General features: G+C 41.0%; 1 protein-coding gene across 1 annotated transcript; it reads right to left on the bottom strand.

The window, feature by feature from the left end:
* Positions 1–8,202: 8,202 nt before the first annotated feature.
* LOC137272720 (protein HtrL-like) lies at positions 8,203–13,644 on the bottom strand. Its single transcript, XM_067805104.1, has 3 exons — positions 13,529–13,644; positions 12,633–12,828; positions 8,203–10,358 (listed from the first exon to the last, which is right to left on the bottom strand). Exons 1-3 carry the CDS (start codon positions 13,541–13,543, stop codon positions 9,565–9,567), a joined length of 1,005 nt encoding a protein of 334 aa, XP_067661205.1. The 5' UTR covers positions 13,544–13,644; the 3' UTR covers positions 8,203–9,564.
* Positions 13,645–13,885: the final 241 nt, after the last annotated feature.

Raw genomic sequence — 13,885 nt, forward strand, 5'->3', positions numbered from 1 at the left:
GCTTGCATTAGAGATTGTGAGAATTTCATTGAAAAACTAGCATACAAAAGAAAGACTTAAAACTCTTTAAGATGTTGGCAGTGTAGGTGTAGAGAAATGTCAGCTCTTTTGATACGGAGGATGACGCCAATACTGTGTCTGACGGATGCTTTAAATTGTTACGACTTCATCTCTTTAAATCCAGCCTGTGCCAAATTCCTTTTCAAGCCCAAACGAGTCTTTCATGATCACAAACAGCATCCTTCTCTACGCTGTGGAACCATGTTGACTTGACCAACAGAACTGTGCCAGCTTCCAAAAGTGGTTGAAGGACATAGACAGAGAAAGAACTCTTGTTATGTAGACTTCAACAAGGCTTAACCAAGCCCGAGTATCTTAGGCAATCCAGGAATAAAGTACTGTATACTTAAATGGGTGGCTTATAGCATTATGAAGTGTATGAAATATAGTATATTGAAGCTTGTGATTTTTAACAGATATGACTCTTAGCTCTCTTTATCAAATTAACAAGCCAGTAGAAATATTTTGATATAAATGATAAAAGGATTATAACCCAGATAGCATGGTACATGTATATAGATTTGTATTCATGATCTACCATTCCAAAAAAGTAGGGGATACTGGATTTACAAGTTTGACAAAATACAACTGATGCTGCCAAGGAGGAAACAAATGATGAAGAAACTAAGGGAAACTGTTTCATCTGTATGGTTATTCTGCATTGGCTACTGGTGTCCACGCAAACTGTAATATCACCTACTGTTTTGTAATGGCATATGTTCTTAGGTAACCTGTATAGTTTGTATTTTATTGTACTGTTGTTACTGTTTACTGGATAAGGACATATCAACTCACACAGTGAGTGAGTGAGTGAGTGAGTGGGTTTAGTTTTAAGCCGCTTTAGCTATATTCCAGCAATATCACAGTGGGGGACACCAAAAAATGGGCTCCACATATTGTACCCATGTGATGATTCGAACCCGGGTTTTTGGCGTGACGAGCGAACACTTTAACCACTTGGCTACCCCACCACCCCCTCAACTCACACAGAACAGGGCACAGTTTACTGGGAGAGCCTTGATGTACAGACCTGTACAACTCCTTGTTCATCTGTACAGTATGTTAACATTCATGAGTCAGTTAAGGCACTAAATGTGTTTTTGTGTAAAACATCAAAAGACCTCCGAGAATACTACCTTATACCAAACAGTTACTACCCACTAAATGACTATTTGAGGGTGCTATCAGTTCATGTCTGAGAAAGGAGGTGTGGTAGCCTTGTGGTTAAAGCATTCACTTGTCTCAGAAAAGGCCTGAGTTCAATTCCCCAAAGGGGTAAAATGTGTGAGCCCATTTCTTGTGTCTCTTGATGATATTGCTGGGATATTCCTAAAAGCACCTTAAAACTAAACTCACTCACTCATGCTGGAGACAGAAGCACCTATGCTGACACTGATTCAGAGGAGGCTCAACGCATCAAGTATAATTACCTTTTTCCATGTCTGGCTGAAAGCAAACTTATGGGTTTTCCAGTCCATAAAAAAAATCTTCATTTGAAACATGTTTCACCTGATGTACATTATATAACACTTATCCTGCAAGGGGTCTTTTTGGAATCACCTGGGACTGTTTTCTCATATTTCATTGCACCCTTTTGTGATCATTAATGTAAGTGTTGTGCACTTCAATACATAGTTGTGCACTGCATGCACCTATCATGCAGGGATAAGCCGATCAAACTGAGAATATTGTACAAACTGCAACCTTCTGGCATTCTTTATCGGAAATGTCATTCATTGATTTGTGTCCCTTACATCCTTTGTTTTTCAGTACCCCTTGTTCTTTTTGTACGACTCGTTTTTCCTTCTGTGTATATGATATGCCAGGCTTGTTTATTGATGTTTATGTTGTACTTGTGTTTCATTGTTCATATGTAAATACTCACCTTTAAGTAACATTTAATATCTTCCACAACATTCTAAAGTTACTGTTGACCTTTAGTTCAACTGATGTACTTTTTACTCAGTGGCCATGTATTAAAGTGTTACTGTGTTTATGCTGCAGTTGTAACCAAATGCTTCCGTAAATGTGCATAGGGTTAGGAATTGTGAGAATTTGTAATGTTTCCATAAAACATTTAGCATTTGTGTCAGACTTAAGGATTACCATGGCGATATGTATGATGAGCACTCTAGACATCAGCCACTGCTGTCACTGAGAAGTCGATTCTGTTACATATAAAATGATCTGAATAAACATTATATTTGACCACTTTAAATTGTGTTGTCTCATCTTGCTTGTCTGTCAGGGCACAACTCATATAGAGAAATGTGTGTCATTGACAGGGGATTTGTCTCCAGTTTCAGACTGGAAGACTGACTGTCTTTAAACTACACCATCTACACATTTGCTCATCCCATCACATCTGATTGACCCATACTATCAGGTACCCATTTCCTGGTACTAGTGAGTACCATTTCCTTTATACTACCAGGTACCAATTTCCAGTCACTACTGAGTACAAGTTCCTTAATACTACCAGGTACCCATGTCCTGGTACTAGTGAGTACCATTTCTTTAATACTACCAGGTACCCATTTCCTAATACTAATGAGTACCATTTCCTTCATACTACCAGGTACCAGCACCATTTCCTAATACTACCATGTACCCATTTCCTGGTACAAATGAGTACCATTTCCTTATCCTACCATGTACCCATTTCCTGGTACTAATGAGTAAAATTTCCTTATCCTACCAAGTACCCATGTTTTGGGGGGTGGGGGATTGGGGATGTAGTTCGTAGTAGTATATTGTTAGATGGTCAGTCTTAAATAAACAAGCACAAGCAGAGACAACATGAAGGATTTCTGAAATTCCAAAACTGATTTTAGGGGTACTGGTCGGAATGTCTGTTGGAGGCAATACATTCTGAGTGATTTTGACTCATGAATCAATATACGAGCGGACAGGAAAAGAGGAACGTGAATGTAGTAAACAGACGTTGTGTCAACGTGTATCCCAATATATGATGTATATTTTACATGCGCTTCCACATATGTGCATTCTCGTGTAACAGAGTGTTCAGATCGACAACATACTCACTGAGATACTTACAACTGTACTGTTTTAACTACATCATTCTACAGGTTAACACGATGCGATGTGTGAGCTTTCTGTCTCTTCACACTGGCGATATTTCCCCCAGTAAAAGTATTATGGCAACCCATCAGTCACAGTATACACCTTGATGTCGTTTGTTTTCGTTACAAGCACCGTCTGGTTGGTTAGTTGGTTTGTTGTTTAATTAACACCCACCCAGTAATATTCTAGCTATATGGCGTATCATAAGCGTCGTCCTACGGTAGTAGGGTACGATGCCATGTGTCAACCAAGTCAAAAGGCGACTAACGGGATCGGGTGGTTAAGCTCGCCGACTTGGTTGACACATGTCATCTGTTCCCTCTTGCGCTGGTCGATGCTCATTTTGTCGATCACTGGATTGTCTGGTCCAGATATGATTATTTACGTACCGCCGCCATATGGTTGGAAATTTGCTCTGTGTGGCGTAAAAACTAAACTCACTCACTCAGTCACTCAAGCAAGTCAGCGAGCCTGACCAACCGATCACGTTATTCGCTTCTTACGACAAACACAGGTCGCTGAAGACCGGTTGTAACCCGGATCTTCGCGGGTTTACAAACGTCACCACACTCCGGCGCAGCGATGACTTAGCATAACATCACTGCCACAGGCTTATTTGCATATCACGTGATCGGGCTTTTCTCTTGTATGTAAACAAATGCGCACATTCCTTAATATGCCGAGACTGGCATAAGGCAAACGATTCGACGAGTGATTTTAGTTTTACGCCGCACTCAGCAATATTCCAGCTATATGGCGGCGGTCCGCAAATAATCAAGTCTGGACTAGACAATCCAGTGATCAACATCATAAGCTTCGATCTGCGCAGTTGGGAACCGATGACTTGTGTCAACCAAGTCAGCGAGCCTGACCACCAGATCCCGTTAGTCGCCTCTTACGACAAGCATAGTCGCCTTTTATGGCAAGCATGGGTTGCTGAAGGCCTATTCTACCCCGGGACCTTCGCGGGTCGCGATTCGACGAGGTTTTCGTAATGTTTTACACTGTTGCGTAAATATTTCTCAACAACTGCGTCAGTAAGGTTTATGTAATACATATTAATATTTCAAACTGGCTGCATCGCTTGCTATCCATTTGGCTTCGATGACAGCACGTGGAGCCGTGCAACCCATGTAAACAAGGGTCCCTGCGCAAATCGAAATAGTGTTACAAGTTTTAGGATAATTTTTCAGCGAAACTGAACCATTTTAACAAAGATGTTTAATTAGATGTGTAGACCTTATCAAAAACAAAACACTATGAAATGTGTACATTTTATCGACTGAACTGTGTAAGTCCATGTGGCTTGTGGCAGAGGTACTATGCAGGTTCGCCGCATGGAACTCTGGGTAGGAGGGTGACACTTCACGTATCTTCACATTCAGCTGTCATGTATGTATTAGAGGTTTTGTGAGTCTGAAGGTGGGTGGTACGTACATGTAATGTACGTTATATTAGGGAAATGCGTATATTTCATAGTAAGCAGCTAATACTGCCGAAGCCGTCAATGAAGATCTGACTGGGATGTACTCTTGTTACCGGTCGATGTAACCGAGCGTTTTATGGAACACACCCTGGAAGTGGAGCGACAGGGCGTCATGATATTGTACATATATAATAATACTTCATTAAACCATTCATAAATTATTCTAAAATATTTTCATTTTGGTAAATATGTAAGTCAGAGCGGAAGTGAGCTTTTCCACACCCAAAGGCCAGTCCTGTAAACTGGACCTTTATGAAGCATTACGTATTTTACCATATTACGGATGTGACAGAGAACACTGCATTCGTTCTTGTACTGCACGTCTAACAATACATGTACTATAATGACGCAATGACGTCATCGCCTGATGTATGACGTCATTAACACTTGTCGAAATAAAAATGGCCGACAGAAAAGAGCGGAATGTAAACAACGCATTTTATCATCGGTTGTGACCACGATTTAGGACTGGAATATGCTGGTGAAAAATCTTCACGTAAACAGATAATGCCATACTTAATTGTCCTATTTGGTTTCGGTTTGATCACAGCGCAAACACGTGAGTATCTTTCAGCCAATTCCACCTGCGACAAACAGCATTCTGCCAATCCAGATGTTCATTTCTATTGTATATACACAATAATGATAACATATTTTCCATGGTGGATATTTCCTCTGGATAGGATAATAATATACACTCAAGATTTGTTTGATTGGCATTACTAGAAGCTGGTAAGTGATAAGAGGGTAAGATTCTTTATGGATAACAACTTCTTTATTGCATATGATGCGACGTTTCGGTATGGATCCTTATACCGTTGTCAAGCAAGAGTGGAGTAATACATCACAGAACAGACTTATATACATGGACAGGGATAAAGTAATAACATCTACAACCAAATCAGATCGGAAATCTGCTATATCCGACCACATCTTCAAATGTCCCAATCACAGCATAATTTGGGACAGTGTAGAGATATTATCCAAAAACCACAAGGACTTCACCCAAAGAAAACTGGCAGAAGCAGTTCAAATCAGGAGACACAAGCCCTCAATCAACAGAGATCAGGGATATCTCATCCCAACTGCATACAATGACCTCATAAAAATAACAGATTAGAGCTCACCAGCCACCATTACTAATTACCCTATCAGCCATGTATACTTTGTCACAGCTACAGCCACTACTGGCTTCCTCTTATTGTCTCATCATTACTACCATCCATTGTTGTTGTTGTTAATCCCCCGCCTTTGATTCATACCTACATGTTGTTATTACTTTATCCCTGTCCATGTATATAAGTCTGTTCTGTGATGTATTACTCCACTCTTGCTTGACAACGGTATAAGGATCCATACCGAAACGTCGCATCATATGCAATAAAGAAGTTGTTATCCATAAAGAATCTTGCCCTCTTATCATTCGAGACTTGCATAACTAAAGGACATAGTCCATTCACCTGAAGTTTATGATACTAGTCAGCGCATGCCTGTTTATCTGTCAGTGCATACCTGGGACCCGTCTCTCAAAGCTAAAAACTCCCATACTTTAACACGGACTTAGTGTCTGTCGCTTTGAGTAACAGGGCCCAAGTTCATGTGATGGTATACTCGTAAGCGTAAGGTGAGGGTTTATAGGGTTACCAGTCAATGTATGTCTGCTAACAAAAGTTGTAATGGGGTATCAGTAAGTGTATTTCTGCTTATTTAAATCGTAAAAAGGGTACTCGTCATTGCACGTTTATAAATGCTGTAAACGGGTACCAGTAAGTGTATTTTTGTTTATTTAAGATGTGAAGGGGTGCAGCATTTCTGAGAAATGTTACGGGTGTACGTTTGTGCATATGTTTAAATGAGTTTGTGATGGGGTACCCGTCATCTGTTTATAAGCATGCGCTAATCAGAACCACGTGTCTGGTGACAGCAGGGTCGATCCAGTGTTTTAACTGTACAACGACAACAGACGTTTGGTGCAGCGACCCCTTTGACACTCAGGGTAGGATGTCCTACACGTGTCGACAGGGACAGGCATGCTTCAAGGTCACCGCAGGATCGCAAGGTTGGTTCCATAAACAAATGAACGTGCATGCCTTGCACGCCATTCTGTGAAAGAGGAATTGTTACCCATAACATTTGTCCAGTATTGGATGTCCAATTTTCTAAAATGCCAAACTCAAAGAAGTGATTAATTAAGGATGAAATATATCTATCTGTCTGTCTGTCTGTCTGTATGTATGTATGTATGTATGTATGTAAACACACATAATTTCGGACTGTTAAACTGAATGCAAATCACTGTTTTCATCCAGTGACCAGGGGTTGCATGTTTCACTCTGTGGGACGAGAGTCCGCCAGACAGCTGAACGAGGACGGTGCTAATTGCTACACCGACATCATTAGCCCCACCTTCCAGGAGAGGACCGTCTGCACGTGCGATGACAACCTCTGCAACGCCACAGCACACGCCGTCTTCCCTGTCGCAGCTGTAGCTGTGGCCGTTGTAGCTGCTCTGGTCGTCCCACTTGTCATGATCTAGATCTCCATTCATAGATTACCTTGGTGCGACAGTGACGACAGTGTCTGTGAGTGTGTCCATTATCTACAACATCAACCATAGCGTGTCCTGGTGCAGCAGTGACGACAGTGTCTGTGAGTGTGACCATTATCTACAACATCATCCACAGCGTGTCCTGGTGCAGCAGTGACGACAGTGTCTGTGAGTGTGACCATTATCTACAACATCAACCATAGCGTGTCCTGGTGCAGGAGTGACGACAGTGTCTGTGAGTGTGACCATTATCTACAACATCAACCATAGCGTGTCCTGGTGCAGGAGTGACGACAGTGTCTGTAAGTGTGACCATTATCTACAACATCATCCACAGCGTGTCCTGGTGCAGCAGTGACGACAGTGTCTGTGAGTGTGACCATTATCTACAACATCAACCACAGCGTGTCCTGGTGCAGCAGTGACGACAGTGTCTGTGAGTGTTCTGGCGCAGGAGTGACGACAGTATTCTGTGAGTGTGACCATTATCTACATCAACTACAGCGTGTTCCGGCGCAGCAGTGACGACAGTGTCTGTGAGCGTGACCACTATCTACATCAACCACAGCGTGTTCTGGTGCAGCAGTGACGACAGTGTCTGTGAGCGTGACCACTATCTACATCAACCACAGCGTGTTCCGGCGCAGCAGTGACGACAGTGTCTCTGAGCGTGACCACTATCTACATCAACCACAGCGTGTCCTGGTGCAGCAGTGACGACAGTGTCTGTGAGCGTGACCACTATCTACATCAACCACAGCGTGTTCTGGTGCAGCAGTGACGACAGTGTCTGTGAGCGTGACCACTATCTACAACATCAACCACAGCGTGTCCTGCAGCAGTGACGACAGTGTCTGTTATGTGACCGTGGTTTGTATGCCACGGTGTATTCGTGGTCAGGCTTCTGCAGTGCACCACGAACAATTAAGTGTTCTGCAAGGGCGCCCTGTCTCCTCTCTGTCATGTAACGGTGGGCATTTGTACATTTCATCTTAATTTATAGAACAATAAAAAAAACCCAATACATTTACGATTTCATCCATGAAAACTTAACTATACTCACTGTTGACCGTATTATTTACAAATTCATCTGAGCACAATACATACAAAAGTGGGTGAAAGATACCGCCTGGCACCACCCCAACATTTGAATTAGATCTCGGTCACTGAATAGGTACTACCTTAAATGACCACTGTCTTCAGTTACTGTACATGTTACGAAGAGTGTCTTGCAATATCTGCCATTTGTAGTAAGAATATAGAGAAGCTTACGTTTGTATCTAAATGTGTTTAAAACTCTTCACACAGAACTCTTGACAACTGATGAATATATTCTCTCTCAGTACATTACGTGTCGATATATAACTACAGATGCACCTGTTATGGACTGTTGTGCACTGTTCTTCTCACACGCAGCAACATTTTACCTTCCCTGTTAAGTTTTTCTCAGTTAACTCCAATGAGAGGATTATCACCTAAGCATGTTGACTGATAATGGCTTCATCTATTCATCTCTAAAAATATTTGCTGTCTTTAGATAGCCTTCTTGTTATTTATTATTCACCAATAGCCAAACATCAGTCAGTACTCAGCTTATAGATCCAATTTGTAATGTAAAATAAAGTCGGTATGATGCCAATATGTGTCCAGGTGTTATAGCCTGTGGGGCATTATAACCAGGGAAGCCTTTCACTCAGTCAAGTACAAGTCACACATGAATGCATGTACAGTTAATACAAAATAAAGAGTAGAGAGATCATTATTCACACAATAAGTGCATACACATAAGACAGAAAACAAAACTGATGTTGACTGTGAACTGAATGGACAAAGTAAATTGTAGTACCAGAAGTCATAGTTTGGTGAATCACCTTCACACAAGGAGAGAAGAGTTTGTCATCATGTGATTTGGACAAACATATTTTCACAGAAAATACAATGCATGGAAGGATTAAATTTGGTGTTATTTTGAACGACAAAAAGATATGGGGAAATTAGACTGTAACGTCATTCCAAACAGAATGAAGGTTTTAGGATGCAGAAATCATGGACATAACATGTTAGTTACAGGATTTGTGACAGAAATTATTGAGTAGGCTGAACAGATTATCACTATGGGTTTTTGAGATTTCTATGGGGCCTTAGCATCTGCAAGCAATAACATGCTGAGCATGAAGAAGACCAAGAGTGACTATTGGTCAATTTGTTGGTTTGGTCCTCTACATTCCATGATATGTATCATAAGCTTCTGCCAGATTTTCTAATGAGAAGCCATCGCTGAACCACACTCATGACTGAACGACACTCATGACTGAACCACGCTCATGACTGAACCATGCCCATCACCACTGAACGACACTCCACCTCAGAACACACAGAATGCCAGTCAATAAGTTTGTGTAATCTTGAAGATATCAAACCAGTCTGCTCTTATCAGGTTGAACATGGACCTGTTTCTGAAGTACAGCTGCATATTGGCCGTCTGGTCATCATCGACGATGTTTCTGGCCATCCACTGCTCCAAGAGCCTGGAGTGGAGAGCGTGGTACAGAGACAACACCTCCACTCCACCACCGAACACTCCACCTACCATAATGTTAATATTCTTCTTATGAAGATCCTTGACCTTGGACCAGAGTTCAATGTCATCTCTGATTAGGAAAGTCAGTTTATGGGGAACTTGAGTCAGTCTGCGGGGCTTCCAGACATTGTCCCGGGGAAAGATGCCTTCTTTGCCATGTCCATAACCACCATCCAACCAGAAGAAGTAAGAATTGTTGAAAGGGTTCAGACTCGTGGCTTCCTTCACAAGATCTATTTTTGACAGCTGCACAATATCATAGTCGGGGTTAGTTGCTTCAACATGATCTCCTTGGACTAGCAACTCATTACCTCGCTGAAACTCTTCACTTGCCATAATCTGCTTCATTCTGGACTTATACTTGTAATATGGAAGATCAGGCAGTTGGATTGGGAGAATGGCGGTGGACCCTTCTCGCCCTCTTCTCATCCATTCTACAAACGACCGCCCCTTTTCCTCGATGTAGATCACCATATTGACATCTAGCCTCAAGACCTGGGACATGTGTAGCAGGTACTCATTGTAGCTGCGACTCTGCTTCGACCATGATCCCCTCCCTATGTCTATCATCCCCGTTACCACGGTGAAATTGTACACACCTGCAGAATAAAGATAGAGTGAGTGTTATTGTTCATGCTGTAGTCATCTACATTGGCTGGTCAATCTCTACACAAACTGTGTGTGTATCGTTTCACAACAGCAACGTCCCAGCAATATTAATAATATCACAGCTAGTGACAACAGAAATGAGCATCACACACTGTGCCCATGTGAAGAATCAAACCTGGGACTTTGGTGTAAGGAAGCAATACTTTAATCATTGCCACGACAACTCAGTTGCCTCAAACAAGCAAACGAATAAATAAAACTGTTAACACAATATACTGAAAAAAAAACGAAGCTAAAAAAGCAAAATGTGCGGAGGCAATGCTTTAATCACGGCACCAACAACTCAGTTGACTCAAACAAGCAAAAGAATAAACAAAACTGTTCACACAATATATTGCAAAAAACAAAGCAAAATAAAAAAACAAACAAAACACATACAAAAAAAAGAAAAGAAAAAAAAAAAACAAAACGAAAAACACCCCAACAAAACAAGTACATAAAGTATTACATAAAATCCATGATGGGACAAAAGACTATAAATTACATTGTTCAAAATGTATTTTGGAAAGAACAGTGAACTGTTTGCAAATATTACATATTGCAGGCTGCAACTATATGCTTGACCTTGAGGCACTAAACCGTTAGGAACAGAGTGAAGACAAATTTTCTGATTCGTATTCATGCGTGTATTAAACCTAACGATTCCAGCGGTAATTCATAACTACGCTATGACAAATAGCACCTCTTAAAATCGCTTTAAAAGACAACACAAAAATCCTTTATGGAACAACTTATTAACATTTGTTAAAACAGGGATACTCTAAAACTCTACATAGGCTCCCTGGTTAAGATGACCTACAGGTGCATCATCCTTGAGCTTAATAACAGCGAAAACGTTAGATCAAGTCAGTGCGCCTGAATATCGTTCATTCACGACTGACGTGTGGTCTGGTGACGGTGAAGTGTTGATACACCTGTCAATTGTTTGAAAAGTAAACGGGTAGAATTTGGGAAATCTAAAAGACAACCATCCCACAAGTACATCTTGAAAATGTTTTCTGTCAGAAACTCAATAGGTTTGATTAAGCAAAATTTCGTTCTGTAGAAGGATTGTTACAGTCAGGTCACTGGCCCCAGCAGTGTACAGCAGTTTCAAGAAGGATAACTCCAGTCGGAATCCACGTTAATGGGAAGCCTCTATGGAGCAGATCATCGACTTACACAGGAGTCCTATTAAAGTGGGTAGACCACCATAAATTGCACCTGGGAATAGTGTATGTACAGAATGAAGTTGTACGGCATGCAACAAAGACTGCAGCGTCATGGCGTCTGTCTCAGGCAGAGGATGAGTGGCCAGAGCAGTGGCGTTACAAGGGTTTGACAATAATGTATTGAAGGACTGATGTTTCACATTGATTGAAGAGTAACTGTTAACTAATTGAACAGTTTTGTGCCTGTGAATGTGCATGATTTTACGTGCTGGTATCCCATTGTCAGAAAGGGTCTGGATGAGACTCTTTCGGGATCGGGGTTAGCCTAATTATAGCCATGTTTGTTACAAACAATGCAAACGATTGTTTTGTACGCTTATATATTCATAGAAAAAGTAACACTACTACACATGTACTTACAACGTAACTTTATTGGAAAACAATGTATAATAAAAATAGTACTCACATTTATGTTTTCTTTTTCTAAATCTCGGAATGTGTGAGCACAGCACTTTCTAATTATCAATATGAATGGTAAAAGTTGTCAATGAACTTGGATCATGAAAAGTAGTTCCGTCAACCTCAGTAGTTTCTGTTCTTCTTAGCTGACCAATCAACGCCGAGAATCACTAAATTGCAAATATCGAATAGATATTGTACGGGGTCTTTTTTTTTACATTTTTCACTGAAAACGAATGAAGAATGACTTTTTATGATTCACAGAATCTCACCCTCGTGTCTTCTGTTATCAGTTATAAATCAATACTCGTTGATAAAGGTACAAATATTTTTTTCTGTAACTTTATCAATTCGTTTTGATAGAACTGATATCAGTAGACATTTTGGTGAGATTTTCTATCTATCATTATTACACATCTGAATGTTGACTAAGGCAATAAGGGGTGAATAAGGATTTGGGCTCTCTAAATCTAACATTCAGAACAACAACTTTCGGGATTTTCATAAGGAAAAATCGGTTTGGACAAATCACACCTGATTAATAAACAGCGAATAGATCTGTCGGGCTGATGAGTGTGCGTATAAATGTAATACCTCTCTTTTCTCCAAAGCCTTGCCAGTGCGTTACCATTTTGCTGAGCCGTACATCGTCAGGCGTTCGTCGGAACATCGCCAAGACTTGGAATCCACACACGCAGACGGTGAATGTCGTCGCCACTACCACAAACGTCCATGAGGCGACAACCGCGTAGGTCAACCCTATCCGTCTCTTCATCCATCTCCAACATATCTAACATGGGAAAATATCGACATGTATGTCTTGCACAGAGGACTGGTCACAACCTGATTACATACTTGCCAACTCTCTCGCGTCTGGCTTAGTCTAAAGACTCACGCGTTTATTACCCTGGTCACGAAACTGCTTAAACACACACCAAACTGGGTTCATATGAAAACTGAAAATAACAAAAGCGCTTCTCCCATTCTGTTTCATATTCAGACCACTTAAAATCACACAAAAAGTCTGAATTCAGTGTTCGCGTTAACGCAGAAACCTGCAAACATTTTTTTTGCGTGCGTCTCTTGTACAGATAGATCTACATACTTTTAAAAGGAAACCTAAAACAGCAACATATCAACAAAAAATTGAAATTATTAAAGACTGTACTAAACATTTCACGCGCAAAAGACTTGGACTACATATTTATGACTTTATTTCCGCATGCACTCGTACCGCGGACACTGGTTTGAATGAATCTTTTTCGGACAGACGGCCGGTCTGTGTCTCTTGGACCCAGAATCTCCAGCATTTTTCTCTCCTGGGGTAATAAGCTCTGCGTTTATAATCTGTGTAACAACTTTGACAGGTACGTCATGTACCTACCCAACCGGAACGAGAAGGTTGACATCTCCAGTATAAACAACGCTGCATCGCATTCAAGCAGCGACCACACACTGTTATCATACTGCAGACAGTATACATACTGTACCTTTTGAAGATCCATTCATCAACAAGACGTCTTTCGGGCATGTATATTTTCAGCAAACACCTTTGTTTTTGTGAGCAAGACGATATATCAGTTTGATGGAACGAGGGCAGAACGGCCAACGTGTAAAAACGGCCAGTGTGTGGTTAACAAAAACGGACATAATATAGTAATTAACAGTAGTAGGAAACATGTATACTAATAAGAGTAAGTCAAATTTTGTTAGTCACAATAAAGAAGTTGACACCATTCTTGCTCTTCTTATGACAGTGAGGACACATATACCATCGTAAAATGTAAAGTCATCAGACCGACCGACCCTTTGCGAAGTGACTGAGAAAATCAGGGAATCTATGCACC

This window comes from Haliotis asinina, chromosome 2 (genome assembly GCF_037392515.1).
Source record: "Haliotis asinina isolate JCU_RB_2024 chromosome 2, JCU_Hal_asi_v2, whole genome shotgun sequence".
NCBI lineage: Eukaryota > Metazoa > Mollusca > Gastropoda > Lepetellida > Haliotidae > Haliotis > Haliotis asinina.